This window comes from Meleagris gallopavo, chromosome 1 (assembly GCF_905368555.1).
Source record: "Meleagris gallopavo chromosome 1, MGAL_WU_HG_1.1, whole genome shotgun sequence".
NCBI lineage: Eukaryota > Metazoa > Chordata > Aves > Galliformes > Phasianidae > Meleagris > Meleagris gallopavo.
Genome location: NC_139404.1, coordinates 83,474,130 through 83,499,544, shown reverse-complemented (window position 1 = coordinate 83,499,544; position 25,415 = coordinate 83,474,130). Strand labels below are relative to the sequence as shown.

General features: G+C 39.8%; 1 protein-coding gene across 1 annotated transcript; it reads left to right on the top strand.

Annotated features, from left to right (window-relative positions):
- Window positions 1-1,777: 1,777 nt before the first annotated feature.
- On the top strand, window positions 1,778-24,363 carry TOMM70 (translocase of outer mitochondrial membrane 70). The gene is made up of 12 exons (XM_085238355.1): window positions 1,778-2,092; window positions 9,573-9,746; window positions 11,515-11,641; window positions 13,861-13,970; window positions 15,277-15,425; window positions 16,565-16,772; window positions 17,366-17,500; window positions 19,410-19,517; window positions 20,177-20,293; window positions 21,164-21,261; window positions 21,591-21,713; window positions 22,176-24,363. The coding sequence occupies exons 1-12, from the start codon at window positions 1,844-1,846 to the stop codon at window positions 22,327-22,329; spliced, it is 1,752 nt and encodes a 583-aa protein (XP_085094481.1). The 5' UTR covers window positions 1,778-1,843; the 3' UTR covers window positions 22,330-24,363.
- Window positions 24,364-25,415: the final 1,052 nt, after the last annotated feature.

Below are 25,415 nucleotides of genomic sequence, written 5' to 3'. Positions count from 1 at the left end.
GGTGAAGGAACTGATTCGTCATAGATACCTATATGAGTTTTGCTTTGTCTGGGGCATATGAGACCATGTGTAGCACAGACACCTGTAGCACATGGATATACACACAGAATATCCTTGGATGTTGCACATCAGAGCTTAGAGACATAAGCAAACCTGCAGCAGGATGTGTTCTTGGTGAAAGTGTGAATAGACAGGGGTGACAAGAATACCTACAAAATAGCACAGTAAAAATACACCTGAGTAAAAAGAACATGAAGGCTGATTGTCCAAGTAGGAAAGAGCACTCCAGACCATATTCTGAGAGCCTAAATTTGTCTGCACACCCTGAGGCTAGAAATACCTGTACGGGAAAGGTATATGCAAAGCACTCCTCTGGGTCATAAGAGACAACATGTGGCAGAAATTCAGATCATCCTGGTAGGAAACTATTGGCCTGTAGATATGCCACTTGTACTGTATGGCATAAGGTTCTTCTATTCTGTCACATAAAGTAGGAACTGCTTCTGCTGTGCTGAAACAGGTGATGGAAAAATGAGACAATCCCATAGTTTTGGCAAGATATACTTAGTCAAATTGTGATAATTCACACATGGAAAGAGCTATGGCTTGAGTTGTTTATTACCAGACACCAAGACATACTGAGTGTCCAGCGGGACAGCAGATTATACCAAGCAAATTGCCAGGGCTCCATGAGAGATGGGAAGAGTGGGAAATAAAAAAGGAGCTGCTGCTGCAGCTGAATGAAAGAACCTTGTAGCAAATAGGAGGCCAGGATGTCATGGTGCTCATGTCATCAGCACTCAGGGCAAACCCAAACTCACTTTGGAAAATATTAACAGGATTTCTGAGGTGTTTGCCTTGCAACCATGACATTGTTTTTGTTTTCAGCACTTTTTTTTCTTCCTTCGTAGCACTGCATGTACTAATTGCTTTTTTCAAATATCTGAAAGGTGATTGCAGCGAGAGCAGGGCTGGTCTCTTGTCACTGGTGACAGGTGACAGGGCAAGGGGAAATGGCCTCAAGTTGCCAGGGGAGGTTTAGCTTGAATATCAGGAAAAACTTCCTTACAGAAAGGGTTGTTAAGCACTGGAATAGGCTCCCTAGGGAGATGGTTGAGTCACCATCCCTGGATGTGTTTAAAAACTGTCTGGATGTGGTGCTCAGGGACACGATTTAGCAGAGGGTTGTTAGAGTTATGGTAGTATGGCTAGGTTGTGGTTGGACTCGATGATCTTTAAGGTCTTTCCAATCTGAGAAATTCTATGATTCTATGATTCTGATTCTATGTCTTCACTTCTATTCATTTTCCTTCCCAGCTGCTAGGAAATTTTTACTCATGCAATGACAAGCACTACCCAAACATGACACGGGACCAGGGGCAGCTTCTCCATATAATGAGCTGAGTTCTGCAGAGGTAAGTGGAGATAGGAACGTCAGTTTTCCCTTCCTATCCATAAGCGTGCAGAGTTGACATAGACACATGGATGCACAACAGATACACAGTTCCAGTATTGCATATTTAATGATTTCCATGACAGATTCAATGAATAACTTTAAAAATAAGCGGTTACACGGCCGCGGTTACCTGGTCTAGAGTGAGGTGTCCCTGCCTATAGCAGAGGGTTGGAACCAGATCATCTTCAAGGTCCCTTCCAACCCATACCATTCTACGTTCTGCGGTTCTACGACCGCACTGCCCAGCATCTGGGGTCCTCCGAGCCGGCAGGCGGCGCTGCGGGCCGGATCGACCGGAAGTGCCCTACCGCCCCGCGCTCTCCCGGCCTCCCCGCGTGTCCGGTGACCCCGTCCCTCCCCTCTCACAGGCGGCGGTGCGAGCGAGTCATGGCCGCCTCGAAGCCCGTGGAGGCGCCGGGTGGCGGCGGCTCCGGCACGGGTCTGTCCCGCTGGCAGCTGGCGTTGGTGCTGGGGGCGCCCATCCTGCTGGGCGCCGGCGCTGTCTACCTGTGGGGGCGGCGAGCGGCCCGGCGCGGCGGGAAGGGCGCGAGTGAGCGAAAAACCCCCGAAGGGCGGGCCAGCCCCGGCCCCTATGGCGGCGGCGCGCAGCCCGATGGGCCCGGCCACGAGGAGATGGTGAGCGCGTGCCGCGGCCGTTGGCGCGGCCACTCCCCCGGCACGGCCGTTGGGGGTAGTGGGGGAGGGGACAGGCGTCGTGCCTAACGGCCGGGCCAGGGTTAGCCTTAATAGAAATGCTGTCGAAGCTTGCGTTTATCCTGCCGTGCGTGACTTTGCTGAGGGTTTTCAGGTAAAACTCCTCAAAAGTTGAAGGGCGGCTTCATAATCGAAGTCCGAATCAGATGCGCAGTTCTCTTGTGTACCTGTCTGTGGGAGATATTTCAGCCGTGTTCTGTGACACTCGTGTGGTGCTGGGGGAAAGTTACAGCTGGTAAGCACACCTACAGTGTTACATCTGGCAGCCTGCTTGAGTAGGAGAGTAATCAGTGCTCTTGTTTTAGTTGTGTTGAAGTTCTTGTTGGCATACAGCAGCTAGTTTTAAACTCAGCTGACTGGAGCTAGCTTAGAGCCACACTGCCATTGTTAAGTAAATCCCATTAAGGTATTCCTTTTTTTTTTTTTTTTTTTTTTTTCTCTCCTTTCATTTCTGTAAACGACCTAGATAGTCTGTGCTGGTCTGTGTATCAGTGAGAAAACTGTTTAGGAGATAGGAAAAGGTAATTTTTAACCCTTAACACTTCAGTGATAAAGGTTAATGTTCGGCAAGTGATGGTCAGGCAGTGACAGGAACACAAAGGAATGGTGGAGAAGGTGACAGATAGACCATGATAGAACTGCAGTGAGCTATAAAACCTTTGCTGGACCTGGAGGCAGTCACTTGGGTATAATGATTTGTTCTGAGCCAGCGATACAGAGAGGACTACTTTGTTGTAGTAGGCTGCAAACAACACCTGGTGCTTCTATGACAGAGTGTTTACTACAGGCGAGCTCCAGTTTTCAGGCTACCTGGGCACTATGTTCAGTAACAGTGACTTTTCTGTTAGTGTACATTAGCTCTGCATTACTTGATTGTATTTCTGGATTTCAGTGTATACTGTCGAGTAGTTTGTAGTCATTCTGTTGTTGAATGTGAAGCAAGAAGTATCTTCTATGTAAACTGCTTTTTTGGTTTGAAACATTGAGTGTCTGCCTCTTTCAAATTGCTCCCCAAAATAACTTACTGTTGGACTCTGTGCATCTAACAGTTACTTGATGAGTGTCATTGTGTAGTGCAACGAAATGATGAACATTACTTAGGAAAGCAGAAGAAGATGGTATCAGATTTGCCTGATTACATATGACAGTGGACTAGCTGGTCTAAATATGGCTGCTGCAGAACAATTAATGTGGCAGCTGCTTCCCTCTGTATGTGTGGAAAGTGTTGCCTTCCTGTTCATCATCTCCAAATATATGATGTCATGTAGATGTGATGTTTCGACATGTGTTTTATTAGTTATGGATACTATTGGTAGGACTCTTGATTCAAAATATAATCTTTGCAAATGCTTTACTTATTAATTACCTGCTCTGCATTGTATTGTTCTACCTTTCTGATAAGTTGGGATAAGTCAGATTTTGAATACAGATCTGTATGGTGATTAAGCGTCAGTAGTTCATTTCACAGCTTAAACACAAGTGGAAAGTCCTTTAGAAAAGACACTGGTCAGTAATGGATGGGCTACCGACAGATGTGAGTACCTGTTTGTCTGGTAACTATTCTTTTGCTTATGTATGCAACTTAGCACTTAGATTTTATTTTTTTTTCCCTGAGAATTTATTTAAATCAGCCTCCGCATGCATTTGTTGCTCCATTTGCTGGTTCTGAAGACACAACCTCGATTTTTTTTTTTTTTTTTTCTGTTCTTTAAAAGTATCTAAAGTCATCTTTGTTCTTTATTTGCACTTATTACTATTTTACATGCAGCTGAAGCTTTTCTTTTACCTGCTGCAGAAGCCTCACATTTTTCTCCAGGTTGTGTCTGTGCTACAGGAGCCTCCTGGCATAGATGTAGTGGCCGACTGCGACTGGCGTCGTGTTGGCAGAAGCCCTTAGCACAGGTGCTATATTGGGAAAAGCTCCAAGAGTCTTGACATAGCTTCTTTTATAAGCTTAGCTCCTCAACAGTACAGTGAGCTGGTATTCTTGTACCAATTAAGCATTGATGATAAAAATGTATATCTATGGATGTTCTGATTAAGGTCAGAAAACCATATTGCATCTGTTCGTTACCAAAGTTGTCATTATGGCTTATAGTTTGGATGGAATGTGTTTTAACTACTCAGTGACAGTAATTGCTTTTTAGATGCTCCACTTTGTGGGGAATATTGGCATGACTTAAAATTGTTGCATTGGTTCATTCTCAGTTGATTTGTGTTCTTTACTTACTCTGTGGTGACTCCTTAACAAGTTTGTCCTCCTTGTATGAGAGGAGTGAGAAGAGTCAGTGGGTAATGTGTTGGATGCTTCAGTATTTTTTTCCACTTAAGTTGAAATCATTTTCTTTAACAAATCTGTGATAGACCATATCTCCCCCATTCACTATTTCAAGTTTGGAGGCTAATCCTTTGCTTAATATGCCAGGAAGTATTGAGTAGAGATTCTTGAGCAGTTCTGTCTGTTTTGTGGCAATATCTTTCACAGGCAAAGCTGCTTCAGTCCACAGCTGGACTTTGCTGTCGTGCACATTTTTGTTCAGTGTTTTCCTCTGAGCTGGGTATGCTTACTGGAGTGCAGTGCTGGGTGAACGTGGCCAAGTTGGCTTGTGTGATGCCACATATCAGGATCAACAGCCAGCAAGCATGGCTTCTTTCCAGGATCTATTTTAATAGCATTTGCTGAATGTTACCTGTTTCAGTGCTGAAATGTTAAATCACTGTATAAAAGAATTATCAGCCTTTGTCTGGATGTATTTGTGTTGGTACTCATTTTGAATTAATCTAAACAAAAAGTGTAAGAGGTTGTATCTGTTGTATTGTCCACCTGTTGTGTAATAGATCTTATCAACCTACTGTGAGTTGTGTGTTTCATGTCAGCTGTAGGAAACAGGTGTAGAAAACCTAAATGCGTGTGTAATAGCGGTGGAACAATTGCTGGACTCCAGGCAGCTCAGGCAGCTCTCTTATTCGTGGTAGGCATGGATGACACTCATTTAAAAGAAAGGTGACAGATGAAGAGCATTGGCCACTTGTGCTGTAAGTTTGAACTTGATTGTTTGTAATACATCCTAGTTAGAGCTCTGAATTTATAGCTTATATTTATGGAATATTTATTCTCCTTTTGTTTTTATTGCTAAGGAGAGTTTTAAAGCCATTTATGCTCAGTTAAAACCTTTTAGTGTGGTTCTGAGATAAGACTTGAAGTGAACATTAGTCCAAAAAAAAAAAAAAAAAAAAAAAGAGAAGGGAGGAAAGATGGGTATTGAGTAGTAGTGAAAACAATACTTTTTTTGGTGCCTGATCGTATCGAGAGGGTCCTCTTGCTTGGAGAGGAAGAAAGAGGTGTATACCACAGTTTTTTTGGAAGCTGGTGAATTGAGAAGGATGGCTGAAGTATTAGACCCCCTTCTTCATTCGTCTGTTAGTAAAGGGCTCATATAAATCATACAAATCCTTTTCAGCCAAAAGAAAATACTGAAGCACGCCACTGGTGTTTCTTTTGTAAACTCTTGCCATGATTGGCTGGCAGCAAATTTCTCATCCTGCTTTAAAAAACGACATCCCTCAAAGCCAACCGAACTTGTAATTCATTTGTATCAGCATTGCTGGAGGTTGCTGTGCTTTCTTCATGCAGCTGCCTGCCTTTTGCTGTGAAGTGGCTGCTTTTTGCATGGCAGTTTCTGAACAGTTTGTGAGGAGAGCACATTTGCTGAGGTCAGAGTAATAGTTAACAGACGTTGACCCGTGCTGCCTGGTCTTTAGAAAACTAGGAATCTGCTTATTTGGTTTGCTAGATAACTGATCGCTTTTCAAATACACAAGTGTCCTCTGGCTTGAAGTCTAGGTTTTAAGACTTGTAGTGAACAGTTGCTGAAGGCAGTCCTAGATACAGAGATGTGGTTGGGTTGTTGTTGTTTTTTTTTTTTTTTTAGTAACTTCTGAGTTGCATACAAATTCTGAAACATTGTCAAGATATGAAAAAAAGCATTTATTTTTACCGAGTTAAATTTTGCTCATTTTACTGAGTATTTTGTAACATAACTATTATAGAGACATGTAAATGGTGGGTGTTAGGAGTGTGTATTAAACAGCAGAGTAAACCATGACACGTGTCAAAAAATCACCCAGCTTTTGGTTGTAATGGAAAATCCATACTTTGTCTTGGTGTGGCTGTGTCAAATATGATAACCCCGTCCAAATCTTAAAAAAAATCAATAGTGAGAAAAATTGTACTTTAGAGGAGATGTGCTAGCAAAAGTTACTTTAATTGCTGCCTTTATGTTGGCATCTGTGGACGCTGTGCTCTGGCTCTGCAGTGAGAACACCCAGGAAAGTCCTACATTCTCTATGACTGCAATGTGAGTGTCAACCTGGGATCTCCTTGCTGATGTAATAGTATTAATGCTCTGAAAGTGTATCTTCTGTTTTCTGATGGGACAGAGTGCCACTGGTGAGAATGAAATAAAATTCCCTTCTTGTGAAGTTGGGAGTAGAAGGAAGCCTTGTGGTTTATAAGCTCTGGGGCTTTGAGACGTAAATGTGCCATTTTTGTTTTTTTTATTGCACACTCTGTATATGGTTTGTACGGGATTTGTTTTTCATGGGTATGGGATGGTAAACAACTGTTTTTCATATAAATCCCTATCAGATAGATTTATTCATGATACAGAGCTGTATCAGCCCCTGAGTGTAACATGGCAGCCATTTGGGAATGGAACATTGTGAGCGTAGAGAGCTATAGCAGAGTAATGTGACAGGTTGCAGAGATGTGACCATTCATGAGTTAGGAATCTTGCTTGCTTCAGGCAGTACAAGAAAAAAGTTCATTTCCTTCTTGCGTGGGCATTATTAGTGACTTTATTACATGGCAGTATGTTGTTCTCTGGCTCGGGCCCCTCCGCCCCCAAATTACTTGGCTCATGTAATGCATGAGGTGGTGAGTGATCACTGAATTGTCTTTTCCTTGTAGTTCACCGTATATTCTTTGGCTTTACTGCTATTAATCAAGCCTTGTTCTGGTAACAGCTACTGATTTTGAAGTAGCATGATTTTGGCATCATGCCCATATTCTCCAATGCCCCAGTCCCTGTTGCATGCACTTAAGCTTTTCTGAAGGCTTGATGATTTCCAGGAGCCAGCAGAGCACCCCAGAACTACAGATTTCTTGCTGCCAGATACAGGTCAGAGCACTGGAGCAGCCATTGCACCTGGCTGTTATCCAGCTGTCCTCATTTGTGGTGTGTCCCTTGGCAATGGCAGCACAGTGCAGGGCAGTCAAAGTGCGTGGGGTGGAGCAGACAGAGCGGGCAGCCTGAGATGCAGGTTGGGGTGGTACATGGGCTAAAGGTTTTGGCAGTGACCACCAGTTAGCAATTTATCAGTCTTAAGAAGTTTTGATACAGGGAACACGGGTCTGAATGTTACAACATGGCTCACTTGTCCTGGATGTTTTTCTGTTTGATACTGGGTGACTTGGAACAGCAATTAATTGTGTAGGTTATTTCATAAGGATATTTCCATTGTAGTTTGCTGTGGAAGTACAGAAGAAAAAAAAAACAAGCTGACTTCTATACATTTAAATTTGTTTGTTTCATGTATTAGTTGTATGAGAAGCAGGAGTTGTAGGAAAAAGCCGTACTTAGAACATACTTGAAGTAAATGTAACCTTCCCTTCAGATTTAGGTCTAACTTTGAAGTAACAATTCATCAAAAATACAATTTTTTGGTTCTTGTAGAAGAATTTGCACTCCAATTCTAGTTTGTGTATCCACGCAGTTGAAAACAGTGAGTGGAAAGGGTTGCAGTTAATCATCTTTCACCAACTGGAATTTAAATCACTAAAATAAAAACTTAGAGTGCAGTGCAGATTATTTTGTTCTGTGAGCAGTGGAGATGGCACAGATGGCATTCCTGTAAGCCTAGTGACTGGTGAGGCGTTACTGAAGAGCTGTGCTGGCAGTAGGGATATTTAAGAAATACTCTTCCTTATACGGTTTCACTGGTAAGTCTCTCCTCAGGAGAATGCCTGTAGAATATTTCTGTTATATCTGAACACTTGTTTTTTTTGTAGGAACTTAAGGCTGGCACCTGCTGTCTGATGTTTCTCATGCCGTGGTTGGAAACCAGGCTTTAGAAGAGGCCTGTACTACAACTCCTGGCCTTCCCTCCAAGTTTCCAGTTTTAAAAATCATTTAGATGCTAAATGGCATCAAATAAGCAGGCATCAGGGGAAATGGGTTGATGAAAAGATGCTTTAAGTATATCTGACAGCAGTCTGGATATAGTTAGTGATGCTGGCAGTGAATGAGGGGCACAATGAGAGACAAGTATGGTCAAAGAAGTATGACATTTATGGTTGTCAGCAGGCCCTAGGTGATCTATTCAGCGAGGGAGAACTAATGAATCCTGTAGCTGTTATTTAAGGCATTACTGTCCCCAGTTTTGTACACTTTCCCTCTTCAGAAGAGTTGATCAAATGGCATGTGTGCTCAAACCTCTGTTTGTTTCAGTCTGGTAGGCCAGTCTGATCTGTCCCACTGTGTTTATTGCAGAAGGTAGGCTGGGGAAGGGAAGAGTAGGTAAGCTGTAGGATCTTCCGCAGCTCTGTATGTCTTGAATATGAGTCACAGCCCTTTGATGAAAGCCCTTTTTACATCTCATTCATCGTAAGCTGTGTTTATGATAACCAGTCTGGGAGTTACATGCACAGGTAGCAGTGCTTGTTTCCTCACAAATGCAGGTGATCAACAGGCAGCGCACAACTTAGAGATTCATTTAATAAGGTCACAGGCTGGGTAGTGCAGAGTTTTCCATCATCTGCTAAGAATGACAGAACTGTGATGGTTCAGCACTTTCTATTAGTGGATGGATGAGCAGGTTGTGTAAGGCTGTGAAGTTAATTAGCCCAGTGGAAGGGAGACAAAGCAGTTGAGTTTTTCCAGAAAGTGTTTTTCTTAGTTCATGTTGTACTGAGTCAACTCTGATCTCACAGGCTGTATGTATTTCAGTAGCAAATTTTTCCTATTTGAATTGCTTTGAGTGCTTTGTGGTCTTCACACACTTGTCTTTGGAGAAGTATCTCTCAATTTCAACAAGAAATCTCATTGATTCTTCTGATCATCAGTCTCCTTTCCAAAGAGAAATCACTGCATTGTTAAATAAATGTAGTGAATCTTCTAGAAGCTTGTCTGCTATTTCATATGGTTGCACCTGAAATTGTTGTTTGTTTTTTTTTTTCCCAATGAAATGGAAGGGAGGTTTTCAGAAGTCCAGGCTATAATTTAACACTGACCTCCATTCTATATTTTTGAAGATGAGCCTTTAAACACCTTGCTTGTGAGGAGCAAAGCTTTTCTTACTCAAATTGACCAATCACTTTGTTTTTCCTTCTCTTTTTTTTCAGAGCCCTCTTGATAGAGCCCAAGCAGCCAAGAACAAAGGAAACAAATATTTTAAAGCTGGAAGATATGAGCAAGCCATTCAGTGTTATACTGAGGCTATCAGCCTGTGCCCTCCTGAGAGAAATCTTGATCTTTCTACCTTCTACCAAAATAGAGCTGCTGCCTATGAACAGCTGGTAAGAAAGTAGTGAATTATATGTTTATTCTAAAAAGTTGAATTTTAAGTTATGTGTACTGTCACTTTTGTCCACTGAAAGATCCCAGGTGGTGATATGGGCTGCATTCACAGCAAGACACCATTGCTTGCAGCTGTTTTTCTCTTGTTTGTCATGCCATTTCACATACAACTAAAATAATGTTCTGTTAACTAGAGTCTGTCTTAGGTGATTCTTAAGTACCCCTCTCTTATAAGACAGGGTTTTAATTTCTTACCCTCTGGAATAACTTTCTTGTTTACTTGTTAGTTTTGTTTCTCTTTACAAAATCATTGCTTTAACTGTTGAGTAAAAGGCCTAATATTTCAGAGGACACCACTTCAAAAATGAAATATCACAGAGCATCTACTAAAGCCCAAGCTCTAAATTTTGCACAGATGGAAGTAATTACTTGGTAATTGTGCATATGTGATATTAGTTTTTAGAAATCAACTAGCATGTGTTTTTCATTGTGATATCAGTAGATTTGCTTCTAAGGTCAAGTTGGTAAGCTGTATAAAGCAGTGAAAAAATTGGCTTTATGTAGACTGGAGCATCAAGTTAGAAAATGAATGATTTAAGAAATGAAGGCTTGAACAGACTTTTTAGCAGGATCTGTGGCAGTAGAACAAGGGGAAATGGCTTCAAGCCCGGGGAGGCTAGATCTAGGTCAGATAAAAGGGAAAAATCTTTTACGGTGGGGGTGATGAAGAATTGAAACAAGTTGCCTAGTGTTGTAGTGGATGCCTCATCTGTGGAGACTTTCAAGGCAAGGCTGGATCAGGCCCTGAACAACCTGATGTAGCTGTGCATGTCCCTGCTCATTGCAGGGGAGCTGGACTAGATGGCCCTCAGAGGTCCCTTCCAACTCTTAAGGATTCATTAATTCTGTGATAGAGGATGGATTAAATTGTTCAATGAAGTACCACTTATAATACTAATTCATGCCATAATTAATGACTGACTAAGAAATGTATGTGGGTCTTTTTCAATTATTAGAAAAGCCTCTTTTGATCATTAATTTTGAATCATAGAATCATTTGGGTTGGAAGGGACCTTGAGGATCATCTAGTTCCGACCCCCTGCTGTAGGCAGGGACACCTCCCTCTTGACCAGGTTGCATGAAGTCCTACCCAGCCTAGCTTTGAATGCTTCCAGGGAGGGGGCGTTCATAACCTCACAGAAGATAAGTGGGTTTGTAGTTTTTAATAGTCATAGCCAGTTTTACTCCTACATACGAACTTATCATTTCTTTGTAGTAACAGTGTAGTGAATTGCAATATCAAATAAAAAACTAACAAACAAACAAACGAAAACAAAAACTGAGTGAAAAAGACACCCCAAAAACTATCAGTTTTAGTACTTTGTCAAACTTGTTTGTTGGTTTTCATTGTGTTTTCACCCTTTTTCTTCTGTTGTTTGTGTACCAGTCTTTCAGTTCCGATGTTACTTCTTGCAAGTATCTGCATCAAGTCATTATCTTCTCCCATGTGCTTTGTACAAAAACTGTCTGGTTTCATTTTTCTGTAGGAATTCCTTTTCTGTTTTGTGGCTCTTCTGGTGCAGGTGGCTTCCAGTGGCTCCTGACAGTTTCTTATTGAGAAACTTGCAGAAATAGAAGCAAGCAGGTAGAGCCGGAGCCCTGGGAACTGCAGCTACTGTTAGGTGGGCATGACCCTCGAGTTGGTAGCAGAAAGCTTATATCATGCTGCCGAGTAGGGCTTCTTTCATCACGTTTTTCTGCCAACAGCAAAAATGGACAGAAGTGGCACAAGACTGTACAAAGGCTGTGGAGCTTAATCCTAAATATGTGAAAGCTCTCTTCAGACGTGCAAAGGCTCATGAGAAGCTAGACAATAAGAAGGAATGCTTAGAAGGTGAGTGTCTCGATACATGTACTTAATAGTGCTTAGGCACTTTGGAGATGATTAAACTTATGTAATTATTATTATTTTTTAACTTCTTGTAACTACAGTAACCCCTAAATATTTTTAAATGCCATTTCTAGTTAGAACAAATACATTTTCTTCTCTTTTGAGAAGAAACATTTTACTGTTTTTCAAGTTTAGATCTGAAATAACTGCTGCAAAATAGATCTCACTGTAGCCACTTTGGGTATTCTCTGTCCAGGAAACTCCCTATCTATTGAAACAGAATTCATACAATGTGTTGGGTAGGTAACACAGGCAACAATCATTCTAATTTTGCATGGTAACAAAGTTTCTTCCTTTTAGAAAGAAAGGTCCAAAAACAAGGTGTTTTCACAGATAGAGATGCTTAGCCAGAGACAAGTGTTACAGCCGCTTAAATGCGTGTGGCAGGTGTAAAAGGGAAAACATTTCAGTACCGTTTCTTTTCTGATATAGAAGAGGCAGATTGGAATAGATTAGAATAAAAATCCTTTTTTTTTATGTTAATGATGTGTATTTGGCAGAATCTGCTATGTTAAACTCTTGCAATGCTGTTCTCCTGATGCAAGATTAAAAGGCAAATGAATATTTAGCTAAGCCAATGCTCATTATCGGAGGACAGGAAATAAGGTAGAGTTCTAATAACTTCCAAATCTCACTGATAGTGAAAATAATTTCATTTCTTTATGTGTAACAGCTAAGAATTAGATTTGCTGATAGTAGAGGATAAATTTATTTTTACATGTCTGTTGGCACAATGCTTCTGTCTTGTAAGACCATCGTGATTAGGAAAAGACTTGAGGTCATTCAGTCTAATTGTTTGCAGTCACTCATGGACTGTAGAAAATGGACTAACTGCTTGCTCTGGAATAGCTGTACTTCAAGAGTACTGTAATAACATCAATAACCTTGCAGAGTTGGAATAAACTGACAGCTTATAAAAGCCCTAAGAATGAGCTGCTGTTCTGACAGTATGACTCTCTTACTCTGTTAGAAGCAGCAGTGTTTGTAGTAATTATATTCAGTACTTGATTTTTAGCTTGCAGTTTGCTATGCATCTATTAAATACTTTTTTTTAATCTGCCAACCATATATGGGCAATATGATCTTTGGAAATAGAGTATGTTTGTGTAATGGAAGGAAGCAGAAACAAAACAATCTGCCACCACCAGTAAAAACCCCTCTCCACTGATCCATGGTAGTCTGGGAAGGTGTTGATGCTTCACTCAAGCCTGGGCACTGGTTTACAGCTTGCCTATATTGGGCAAGCTGTATTGGTATTACTGCATATGCTGTGATTGTGCTGTGTTTTTCCAGGGGCTCTTGCATTTCTTGACCATACCAAAGTTACAGGGAGTTGTGGTGCATAGCAGTGTAGTATTACAGAAGTTAGACAAAAGCTCCAAGGTAGGACACTTGCTTTTCAAGTTTATTCAAACGAGACAGAGTTTGAATTTCAAGTCCAAACTCTGCTCATCTTCACTTAATAACCTTACATAGTGACTTCATGGGAGTTATATCTGAGACCTCTGAGAAACCTTTTTTGTTGATTTTGTTCTTCATGTCTTTCCATTAATGGAACAGCAGTTTAACTAGAAAATAAATAGAAAGTATCAATAGTAGCATTGCATTAATTAAAGGAAATAGGGATAATGTACCAGAAGAGTGCATTTAACACTGCAGAGCGTTTTTCAGGCAGCAATGGGTTAACATTTTCAAAGGCTCTGTGTGAATGAAAGTGATAGGAGTTAGCACTTGAAATGTGCTAGCAAGATACGTCTTTTAAAGTTGCTTCTTTCCCACGGCACAGAGGTAGGCAGAAAAAGATGGAAAATATGATATAGGAAGATTTCTTAAAAGGAATGAGATATGACTGAACAAAAAGTGAGGTTTAAAAGCAGAAATTTATGTGGGGAATTGTGACCAATTCCAGAAGACAAATCATTTTGGTTCTTTTAAAATGCACGTGTTTTACTATTCTTAACATTTCAAAATGTTGGAAGTATGAATTTTTACTATTTATGTATGAAGTCATAAAGATTTTAAAAAAATAAAATAATTTCCTTCATTTGCTGCTATTACAGGATGTGTTAGTTTGAGAGTAATTCATTGTACATGTGGCACATTTTCGTGCTTAGTAATTATCAGAATTGGTTGATAATCTCAATTTTTATGTTATTTCCTAGACGTCACTGCAGTCTGCATTTTAGAAGCCTTCCAAAACCAGCAAAGTATGTTATTAGCTGATAAAGTTCTCAAACTCCTTGGAAAAGAGAAGGCCAAAGAGAAATACAAGGTAAGGTTTGTGATGCTGCTGACAAATGCTAATTTCACTTGACTGTTGAAACATCGTTTGTTGGCATTCTGGTGATTGTAGCAAGTTTGTCAGTGTCTTCACAAGACTAGTATGTTACCATTGTTTTATTTGGGGATCTGATCAAACAATTTGAAACCTTTGTAGAGAAGAAGGGCCTATTTCTAACAGTCAGGTTGCTTCCTTGTAATAATCAAAATTATGATGGTGTTCAAGAGACATGTGAGCTGATGTGCTGCCTTTTTTGGGCTTTTCTGGACTGGGAAGATAATGGATGTTAGAACAACAGCAGTCAAATCTTCAGTTGCACATCAGGTGTTGAGATAGGAAAGTTTATGAACGGTAAATGAAAATGGGTAAAAAACTTTGTTACGTAATGACTAGCTCAAAATGAGAAGGATGATAATAGAGGGGATTTTACTCCTAGGTTATTCTTGGCTTTGTAAATAGAAATTTCATGCAGGAAGGATTAGGTTGACAGTGGAATTTCTGGGTTTTAGAAAGTGGCTAAATAATATTGTTGGTTTTGGTGTTTTTTTTTGTTGTTGTTGTTTGTTTTTTAATGCCAAAAAACATTTCTGAAAAAAAAATGGTGCAGAGCAAAATCTCATCCTTTTATTCATGGTCAGACTTCCTGATTCTGTCTTGAGAAATAAGATCTAATCTCTCACAAATTATTTGCAACAGTCACTGACCTTCTGATCCATTTATGTAAATGGGTGCTTACACTTGTACTTTTCTATTTGGACACTCAGATTTCTTTGCATAAGTGTTTGGAAACTGCAGCAGCAAGAATTGTGGAAGTATAGAGGTAACCAGAAAGAGTCATTTTAAGTGGCCTTAGTTGGGGCATATGTTAAATTATTCTAGCTTGTTATTTGTGATTGTGGTTAACCTACTGAAATGCTCATTGGCTTTGAGATGCTGAATTTCTTTTCTATAGAAACTTCCATTATTGTGTGACATTAAGGTAAGAAAAAATAAATCACTCTTTTAGTACGATGGTGGTAGCATCATAAAACAGATGTTCTTTCTGTCAGGAATATTATGACTGAATTTAATAGAGAAACAGAGAGGAGTTTATTCAGACTTCACTTGCAGGAAAGACTGAATTGTAATTCTCTTTTGTAAAAACTTTTTATGGCTGTACAAAGGATTTTGCATTCAAGGTGTTATTTCTCATGCTTCGGGTGAAATATTTGGTGTCTGAGCCAAGCTCCAAGTAAGAATTAGGATATTGCCATCTGATTTTACAATCTAGTGAACTGACATTGTATTTGTGTTTCAGAATCGTGAGCCTCTGATGCCCTCGCCACAGTTCATTAAATCCTATTTCAGTTCTTTTACGGATGATATCATCTCCCAGCCTTTGCTTAAGGGTGAGAAATCAGATGAGGATAAGGATAAGGAGGGAGAGGCTTCTGAAGTAAAAGAAAAGTGAGTGTACACTACAGTTGGAAATCGTTTGCTCTTGAAACTGTTTTTAGTGGTTTTGACATTCTTTTCAGTTTAAGTTGCTGTTATTTTACAGTACCTGCCCTGGGAGATCCTGTGGTAATAAAATAAACCTATGAAGTAAAAACAGTATTAACAAGGAAACTTAGGAGAGCTGACTGCTAATTCCAAACTGCAGGTGTCTTTGATCCCTTAAAAAAAGAAAGTGCAAAATGGGGAAGATGAGCCAAATATTTTCTAAAATACTACGGTAGAGATTAATAGAGATTTAGAAAGTACTGAAAGTGGATCCTGAAGAAAGGAATATATTATGCTGAAGGAGAATTCTGAAGGAAGAGAGCAAATCATCCTTTGGATTGAAAGGGAGAAGACGAGCTCAGAAAAAAAGCTGTCTATTGATGAGAACTGAATAACAGCAACTGAGGCTGAAAGGATATTTATGTTTTTAGAATCAAATTCCTCATAAACAAGTTTCATTCTGACAAAGAAAAGCTTGAATGCTTTTGCACTTATTTTTTTTTTCTGAGTGAAGTTTGAGCACTAAATGGGCCTTTGACTTACTATGCTGTTTCCAGTTAATTATTTGGAAGGTAACCACTGCTGTCAATATGGAGACCATTGCAAACAGCACAGTGAATTTTTAAAATCAGGATAGAATGGCCTGATATTCAGGCAGATTCAGTGAATCCAGGACATGTAGCTGGGAACAAGGCAGTATTTACTGTAATTTTTTAAAATCTGAAATCCATTCTTCTGCATTAAAAACTGCATATTGCTAGGTTCACTATTCATTTTTCTGACCTCCTGTGCCATCTTAGCCCTTCTGTTTTAAAGTAGAGATTCAAATTGTCCTTAATGTGAAAAACATTCAAGGAACAAATGAAGCAAGTAGGTGGGGAAAAAAAAAAAAACTCCTTTTCTTTATTTCCAATGTTATTGCGGCATTTTATATCTAAATTGTTTTGGATCTGTGGTGGTTCTGCCCAGGAATATTTGTTACTTTACTTATAATGCTAGTGTTATAACTTAGTTTAGCAGAAATTAGTGTTTAAGTTTTAAAGAAAAGTCTGAATTGAAATTGCAGTGTTCAGTGAATACAACTGTTCTTACATCATTTACAGCTCTGGCTATTTGAGAGCAAAACAATATATGGAAGAGGAGAACTATGACAAAATTATCAGTGAGTGCACAAAAGAAATTGAAGCAAAGGGAAAATACATGGCAGAAGCTTTGCTTCTGCGAGCTACTTTCTACTTACTTATTGGCAATGCAAATGCTGCCAAACCAGACCTAGATCAGGTCATCAGCATGGAAGATGCAAATGTGAAGGTAAGAATCTGTCACAGCTGGATTGAAGTTTGGGTTGAGAAAACATATGTTAGATAATAAACTTGAAGTATAGCTCAGATCTTTCTTTTTTTTCCAAGTTTTGAAGTGCTTTAATGGAAATGATTTAGTTTCTCTTACTGTTTTGTCTTTTTTTTTTTCCTGACAAATAGTTTTTTCAAGGGGTTATTTCCAAAGCGTCTGTGCTAAGTGATAGAAACAAAAGAACAAAGGAAGCTAAATCAATTAGAGGCTTATGCAATCTGAAAATTAAGTTAATAAATAAAAAGACATTAATTACAGTTGCATATTGAACTGCTAAAAATGCTGGTTTATTTGTATGCATAGGGAAACTATCTTTGAATTTTTTGGGGGGGTGAAAATCCTATGAGATTGAAGCGTAGGATGATATATTTGAAACTAGGCAAAAGAATCTAGTTGTTTTAGACTCAACATGAGATTTATTCTTTAGAATGAATGATATCTGTCTGTAGGAGAAAGCGGTCACTTGACAAGTTTAGTATAATTGTAACAAAGTCGGAAATTGAGAGGAGTGTTGGAGTGGTTAATACTTCTTGGAACTTGTTCTTTTACAGCTCCGAGCTAATGCTCTGATCAAACGAGGAAGTATGTATATGCAGCAGCAGCAACCTGCACTGTCCACTCAAGACTTTAACATGGCTGCTGATATCGATCCTCAAAATGCAGATGTTTACCACCATCGAGGACAAGTAAGAATCATTAGAGATTTTTGTCCCAGTACTCAAATATTTCAGTGTATACTAAAAGAATAGTAAAGAGCTAAAAATGCCCATAGGCACGGGCTGTGTATATACACAGTCTGTACTGTTTATGGTAGAAAAAGTTGAAGTCCTAATTTGGAACTGTTGCATTCAGATCTGCAGGTTGAGGTTAGGAAGAAGTAGCTAATTGCTGTAGGAGACAATGCAGAGCAACAGAAGTTCAGCTCTCTGTCAATACAAACTCTGACTTGAAAGTATTAGAGCTTATATACGCTTAAACTGCTCTGTAAAGGGGCCTGATATGTCAGAGCAGTAGCTACTTGGAGGGAAACTTTGTTAGAACAGATGAAACCACCTGTTTTTGTTAACTCAGAATCTGCCCTGGTACATAAAAGGCTTACAGATAGGGGCACAGTTAAAGCATAGACATTCAATGTTTTCTTTGCCTGTGTTTTTAACACTGATGATGGTTTCTGGGACCCCAGATCCTTGAGCTGGAGGACCTTGACTGCAGTAATTCCAAGCCAATCCCACCCTGTTCCGACTGTGTGTTTAGGATTCTGTGGGGCCGGATTAGATTCACCCCAGGGTATTTCAAGAGCTGGGTGATGTTATCATGAGACCTCTCTTGAGTTATGTTTCAATGGCCTTGGACATTTGGAGAGATTCTGGTCAACTGGAAGCTGGTAGAGCTTGCCCCAGTCTTCAAAAAGGCAAGAAAGAAGACCCTGGTAATTATAGGCCTATCAGTTCTCATTTTGGTGCCTGGCAAAATTGTGGAGATTATTCTGGGAGTTACTGTGAACAACTGTAAAACAATGTGGTCATTGGTCAGGGCCAACATGGGTTCTTGAGGGAAAGCCTTGTTTGGTGAACTTAATCTCATTTTATAACAAAGTTACTCACTTAGCTGGCCAAGGAAAGCCAGTAGGTGCGGTCTTGTTGGATTTCAGCTAAGCTTTTGATACTGTTACTTGCTCACAGCTCAGGTTCAAAGGGTTACAGTAAATGTGGTTTTTTAGATCAGGTTGATGGCCAGTCTGTAGTGGAGGTCCACAGGGCTCCATTTTAGAACAAGTTGTGTTCAGGATTTTTGACCATGTCATCAATGATTTGGATACAGAACTGAGAGGTATATTAAGTTTGTGAACAACACTAAATTGACTCCCTTGTTGGTAGACAGGCCGTGCAGAGTGAGATCTTGACAAACTAGAGGGTTGGGCAGTTGTGAAGTTTAAGAAGAGTAAATAAATGCTGGATTCCACACCTGGGATGCAGCAGCCGTGGATCTGTGTACAGATTGGGAAACAAGAGAACAACTTCACAAAAAGGGGTCTTGGGGGTTCTGGCTGTCAGCAAGTTGAATGTGATCCAGCACTGTGTCCTGGCAGCCCAAAGAGCCAACTGTACTCTGGGGAGCCTCAGGCTCAGCGCTGCCACCGGGCAGGAGGAGGGGTTGTTCTGCTCTGCTCTGTGCCGTGCAGCCTCCTGTGCAGGAATCAGAATGTCAAAACACCAGTTGGGGAAGCCAAAATATTTTGATGTCCAGACAGTTCACAGGTATTAACTACAGTGAGGTAAAGTGACTTGAGAAAGCATGGAACAGTTTTGGAGACTGGATATTAAGCTCAAGCAATGATGACATTACCCCAGTCTAAAATGAAGGTGTTCTCAATCTCTACACATGAACGTTGCCTTTTTATGTATGAAGTCGATGTTTCATTGGTGTCCTTATTGTTTTATGACAGTAATTTTTTTTTACTCATGGTTTTTGTAAATTTCTAGATCTAAAACTGAACTGTGGACAATATGAATAACTGGTGCTAATTGAATTATCACTTAAATGTACGAAGCACAGATTAAATACAGAAATAGGATTTTCTTTTATTCTGGTTAGCTGAAAATTCTGCTTGACCAAATTGAAGAGGCTGTGGAAGACTTTGATGAATGTATCCGATTGCGACCGGATTCTGCCTTGGCTCAAGCACAGAAATGTTTTGCTCTGGTAGGTAATGTTATCTGGATTTTAAAGATTTCTTTTAAGCATACTTTGTTTCTCTGTTTTCTTCTGATTTTATGGAAAAGTAGTGCAACAAACAATATATTCTAATAATAGGGCAAGGAAATAACAATCTCTTAGTTGGAATAAGGATTTACTATTATTTCACAGTGCTCACTATTTAACCGTAGGTTGCCTTGCCTGTGATCGAGAATTGTGATCGAGAAGCAGAAATTTGCACTCTAACTGTATCACACAAAGCTTTATTGAAGTCAGTGTTACATAAAATGTCGATCTTCAGGAAATTGGAAACAGTGTTTCAAGCTGCTGTAGTGTGTCTGCATGCAGAAATCGCCAGGGACCAGCTTTGCATGGTGTGAGAAAGGAACAGTTCTAAGCTTGTAATTTCTAGGATTTTGAAGTAGAGGGAGGCTTTTGGCAACTATTGGGTCTTCTGGATTCCTCCTCTCACCCTTTCTTCTCTAGTAGTCCACTCTGCTAGGAGGCTCAGAAAGATGGTGGGTTCCTAAAGAGCAGGTTTGATAGGGTGGCACCTCCTAGAACTTGGAATTGTCATGACACATGCATCTCTTGGGGAAGTGAGTAGGTCCGATGAACCGTGTTTTTCTTACTATTTTTTTCCTTTTTTCTATTTCCTTGAATAGTATCGCCAAGCATATACAGGGAATAATCCTTTGCCTGTGCAAGTAGCTATGAAAGGCTTTGAAGATGTCATTAAAAAGTTTCCAAAGTGTGCTGAAGGCTATGCTCTTTATGCTCAGGTACATTTTACTCTTCCTTTATAAAAAAGCTGCAATTTTTTGTGCCTTTTGTCTTGGATAAGGTACAACTCTTGAAATAAAAGTCTGTGAAGGTAAGTTCTGAGGTAACACACAGTGCTTGAATTTATGGGTGTGGGTGTGCTGGGACAGAGGAAGTAGCAGGCAGAATTGGTGCAGTCAGAAGGTAAACAATGAGAGTCAGAGATGGTTATTAAGACAGAAAGGTCTGGAGTATGCTTCCTATTGAACTCCTGCATATGTATGATATCTCATTTGATTAATGGCAGGAATTCTGTCTCTAATTTGGGAGTCGTGCAGAACTAGGTAGCAGTTTTGTTCTGCTACAAATTATATACTCTGTTTGGTCAAGGAGAATAAATTACAGACGTTTGGAGTACGCTTGTAACAGAGAATGCACTTCATTCTTTAAGAAAACATGCTGCTGATTGTAGTAATATCAGATGTTCTGTTTTAAAGCAGGGAGGTTCTATGGAAGCATGTATTTCTGATTCCTTTTGATCAGTTCAAGGAAATAAATGAAGCAGAAATATATTAAAAAAAGAAGTTGAGATGTGCATGTACGAACTTATTCTAGAATGATTTTTATTATTACTTTTAGTTGCAGTACTCCTTGACATGTTGCTTGGGGATCTCCGGTTACAGATGGTACTGTGATCAGTAACTTTTGCACATAAGAACTAGCAGCCCTTCTTCTGAAAAGACTCAATTTTGAAACTTAGTTGTGGTAACTGATGTTCTCTGGCCTGTTCTCTGATAAGAGAGCTATATGCAACCTACCGTTAGAATTAGCTTAGCTGGGGGTGCATGTTTTGATTACGTATTGATACATTGGTTTCTCTTTTGTTGCAGGCACTAACTGATCAACAGCAGTTTGGCAAGGCTGATGAAATGTATGATAAATGCATTGATCTTGAGCCAGACAATGCCACTACGTATGTTCATAAAGGGTAAGTATCGAGTTTGCAATCCTTTGGGTCAGGGGCAGTTGGCATATTTAGGTGAATCAATCCAAACTGAAGGTAAGTGTGAGAAGTTTAGCCAGAAGTGGCTTTGCAAAAACAACTTAGTACTGTTGTTTCTGCAGTTTCTCTTGACTGAACTGGAAATGAGATTGACGTTTCAGTAGTTTCATCAATAATCATTCAGTTGAGTATCTGCTTGAAGTGTATCTGACTGTCACTTTAACCGCATCTTAATGTCTGCCGTGCTCTACCCTTAAATGTGATCTGGGTTATGGAGAATATGTGAAGTTCTAAATTTTCTCTTTTCTTTTCAGTTTACTTCAGCTTCAGTGGAAGCAAGATTTAGACAAAGGTTTAGAACTCATAAGCAAGGCCATTGAAATTGATAACAAGTGTGATTTTGCATATGAAACCATGGGAACGATTGAAGTGCAAAGGTAATAATGAAGCGCAGTGTTAAGAATTCTGAGTTATTTTTGAAATTACAGCAGTCCTTTAGCTTTCCCCACAGATCTTAAACCTTTGTTAAGATCATCTCCAAGTGCAGTAAGAGGCCAGTTCTTAACTGTTGTCTTGATTACTGTTCTGTAACTGTTGGGCAAAGCCTTGCTTTTATTTGTGGCATGACTTTGATTTATGATCTGGCCAATTTCATACTTACTGGATAACATGTAGATGACTCTGTGTGTTTTAAATACATCCCTTCTGCATTTAAAATTACTTCATTAATCCTCATTAGAATTCCTATGTATCTAATGTAGTCCTTAAACATACCTTAATGGACTATTTGTACTGGGAGTCCTGACCTATACACCCAAACCTGACCGTTTGGTTTCAGAAAAGGTGCTGCAGAGATTAATTTGCTGGTCTTAATTGGATGATGTTTTGGTTTATTTCAGAGGTAATCTAGATAAAGCCATTGAAATGTTCAACAAAGCTATCAACCTGGCCAAATCTGAAATGGAGATGGCCCACCTCTACTCGCTCTGCGATGCTGCCTACGCCCAGACAGAAGTTGCAAAGAAGTATGGATTAAAACCACCAACACTGTAAAGAAAAACACAAAACAAACAAGAAGAGGAAATGACTTCACTTTAGAAGTTGCCCACTTCAGTCAGCCCTAAAGACGCTGTTGCAAACCATGTTGAATGGTGGAACTTAGTTTTTTCCCGTTCGTGGTGTTGTCATTTGCTACATCTGTTAAATGTTTAGGTGTTGTGGGAGTGGTTGTTCAAGGGAGTATGCACAGTTGCATCTTGTTTTTTCTGCAGCAAAAACCTTAAAGCATTTTAAGGGGAAAAAAAGTTGCAGAGGAACAAATGGAAGATACTTAGGCCATGCAAATAAAAACTTTATATTGGTTCATTTTGAGTGATTATGTTATGGGTGATTTTTGCTTTACTAAACAATATTACAGCATGTTTTTTTTTTCCCCTGTTGATTTTAAAGGTAATACTAGTCAGTGCTGTAAAATAGGTTTCTTTTTTATATGCAATTAATTCTTGAGGGTTGATTTTAATTTTGCAAAAAGGAAAAAAAAAAAAACAAAAAAACAATTTACAAACTTTATTAACATTTTTTTTTTTTTTTAAAGCCAGTAGCTGTGAAGAGAATTCTGTAAATATATGCAAGCATGCACAATCTTCCCTTAAAGCCCTTCCCACCCTCTGCATTACAACTTAAAAATAGTTCTGTGGCAGCTATTAGGGAATTAATTTGATAGTCCTTATTCTCACCCCAGAAAGCCCAGGTGTACCATGTAGGAGAGCTAGTACAAAGGTTTTTTGGGGAAAGAAGTTAGGTAACGCTACTTTTCTGCGGATTTTACTGGAAGAGATGCCATGTTCCTGTGCAGCAATCTTTACTTGAATGTCACAAGAAATTGTTCTATAGGGTTCTGAGAGATTTTCAAGGATATAAAGCACTGCTGGGAGTGGAGCTACCAAGGTACGGTCATGCTTGCTTATGATCTGTTCATTGCTGAAACCTAACAGTTCATACAACTGTCTAAATTCTCTTCTTTGGTCCCTAGAGACTTCAGTGTTCTGCTCCAATCCTTGTAATAGCCCTGTGCAGGATTAAGTGAGATAAAGAACAAGGCATAGTCTAAACCCTCAAATCATGGATTTAGAACCTTTGCTAGTTTCCTTGTTCTTGAGGCCCTGTATTGTCTAAGATTACAGATACTGAACAAAAGAAGCAACTGTTGGGCAAATAGCACATTGGCAAGTTAGTACTACTATAAACACTCATCCTCTAACTATGAACTTCAGTGAGCGCTTCTCCTGCTTTGGGTTGATCCATCTGATACTGTAGTCAGTCTGTGGTGCCTCTCCCTTGGCTGATGTGGCTGGATAAACTCATGCAAATACTTAATTGATGCTGCTTAGTTTATCATACATTGATCTGTGTTTCTATCCATCCTAAAATCATAGATTTGCTTGTGTTGAATTTTCTAATGTATTTCACCTCTTAAAGAAATGAACCAAACTGCCATCAAACTGTCTTGTTCTCTCCTTGTGACACTCCATAGCAGCAGCTTGTGTTTTCAACCTGACCTTTCTTCCAGCAAAAAAAATGAGAATGGAAATGGTGAACTGTAGATGTGGAGAGTTAATCTTTGTACTTTATTAGCTTACTGATATGATCCGAAATCGTAGCGTTGGCGTAGAACTGAAGGCACTGGAAGGTACTTGCAGCTGCTAAGGACATTGTGTGTAACAAGTGTCAAATGCCTTCTGGAACTTGCTATCTCTGCATCAGTTCCCGCATTTGTTCCCGAGAACAAAACTATGCCAGTCTGACAGAGTTGTCCTGTTCTCCCGAGGAGTTTTTATTTGCATGGCCTTATTTACATTGGCTTTTTCTCCTCTTCACCCTACTTTTACCCCATTCCTGTCCCCACCAAACCAATTAAGGGAAAAAAGCATGTGCTGTCAAATACTAGCATTCCAAATCATCACAGACTCTTGCCTGTTCTTGAACTAGTTTGAAACTGCACTGAAAAGGATGCATTGTCTGTAATTTTTTTGTAAATGACTTATCACCTGTAAACTGAAAAAAAATAAATATTACCTTCAAGTATCATTCTCTGACATGAATAAGAGCAGGTTTTGATGGAAGTGTTCTCTGCAGTAGTGTTCTCTGCGCTTATTTGGTGTCGCTCCGCATCTAGGAAGAATTAATAGTAACTGACTGCCTCTCATCTCTCACCTGAGCCTTGAAGAAAAGTGAGAAGACACGGAATGAAGGAACCTTATCTCTGATTGCTACCATCACCTGCAGAGGTATGATCTGGAGGGCTGAAGCTTGCAGGGAGATAGAGCTGGGAATCTGAGTAGCTGACACCCTCTTCATATGCGTGTGCAGTTAGATTCTGCTCAGGCTCCTCCTGTCTAGGGAAAGGGAATTCATTTCTTTACTGGCTGATGTAAGTGTGAGGGTTTGCTTTATGCCAGGTATACACGTGAACCTACCTTGAAATGCTTTTTTTTTTTTTTTTTAAATAGGGGTTGAGGGCTCCCGTTGAAACAATTAGTGCTGCTATTTAAAAAAACACAGTGAAGTCATGTAGGAAGTTAGTACTGAAGATCTGGATAGACTCTGTGTCGGAAAGCCTGTGGGAAGTTGCTTCTATGCATAGTTGTTATGCATGTTAGTTCTGATCACATATAATTCCTGCTGTTTGTGTTAAGATGCAGAGGCTAGTTTGCCAAAATGAAGATTAAAAGCTGTGCCTTGATTTACTAGGATCTACTTTCACAGCCATTTCAGAGCTGTTACTGGCTAGTTTTACATATTTAACAGAATACTGGTGCACATGCAAAAAGTGGATACTTTAAAGTGCCTGTCTCCTCCTAACATATAATTGAGTACTGGGTGCTTTAGCTACCTAGCTGAGAACCAGCTGTGTAAGTTTTGTTTGCAAACCTCCTCAAGTTCACAGTCTTTGGTATCATTTCTGAGTGACTGAGTAAATTTTCCTAGAGACTCCCAACGCAGCCTCCTAGGAGAAGGTACTTACAACTCGACCTGACAGACAAATAGGGCTGAGCTCACGTCGCCTCTTCAGCTTCGTTCACCAAAGTGGGCCACTACACATTTTCACTTGTTCTGTCCGTTTGAAATTCCAGGGGAGG

Bases quoted from the DNA above. Each gene is read 5' to 3' on its own strand.
- TOMM70 (XM_085238355.1), top strand. From the start codon at position 1,844: ATGGCCGCCTCGAAGCCCGTGGAGGCGCCGGGTGGCGGCGGCTCCGGC. The intron at 16,773-17,365 runs GTAAGAATCTGT...GTTCTTTTACAG, and splicing joins TGGAAGATGCAAATGTGAAG to CTCCGAGCTAATGCTCTGAT. The intron at 21,714-22,175 runs GTAATAATGAAG...GGTTTATTTCAG, and splicing joins GGAACGATTGAAGTGCAAAG to AGGTAATCTAGATAAAGCCA.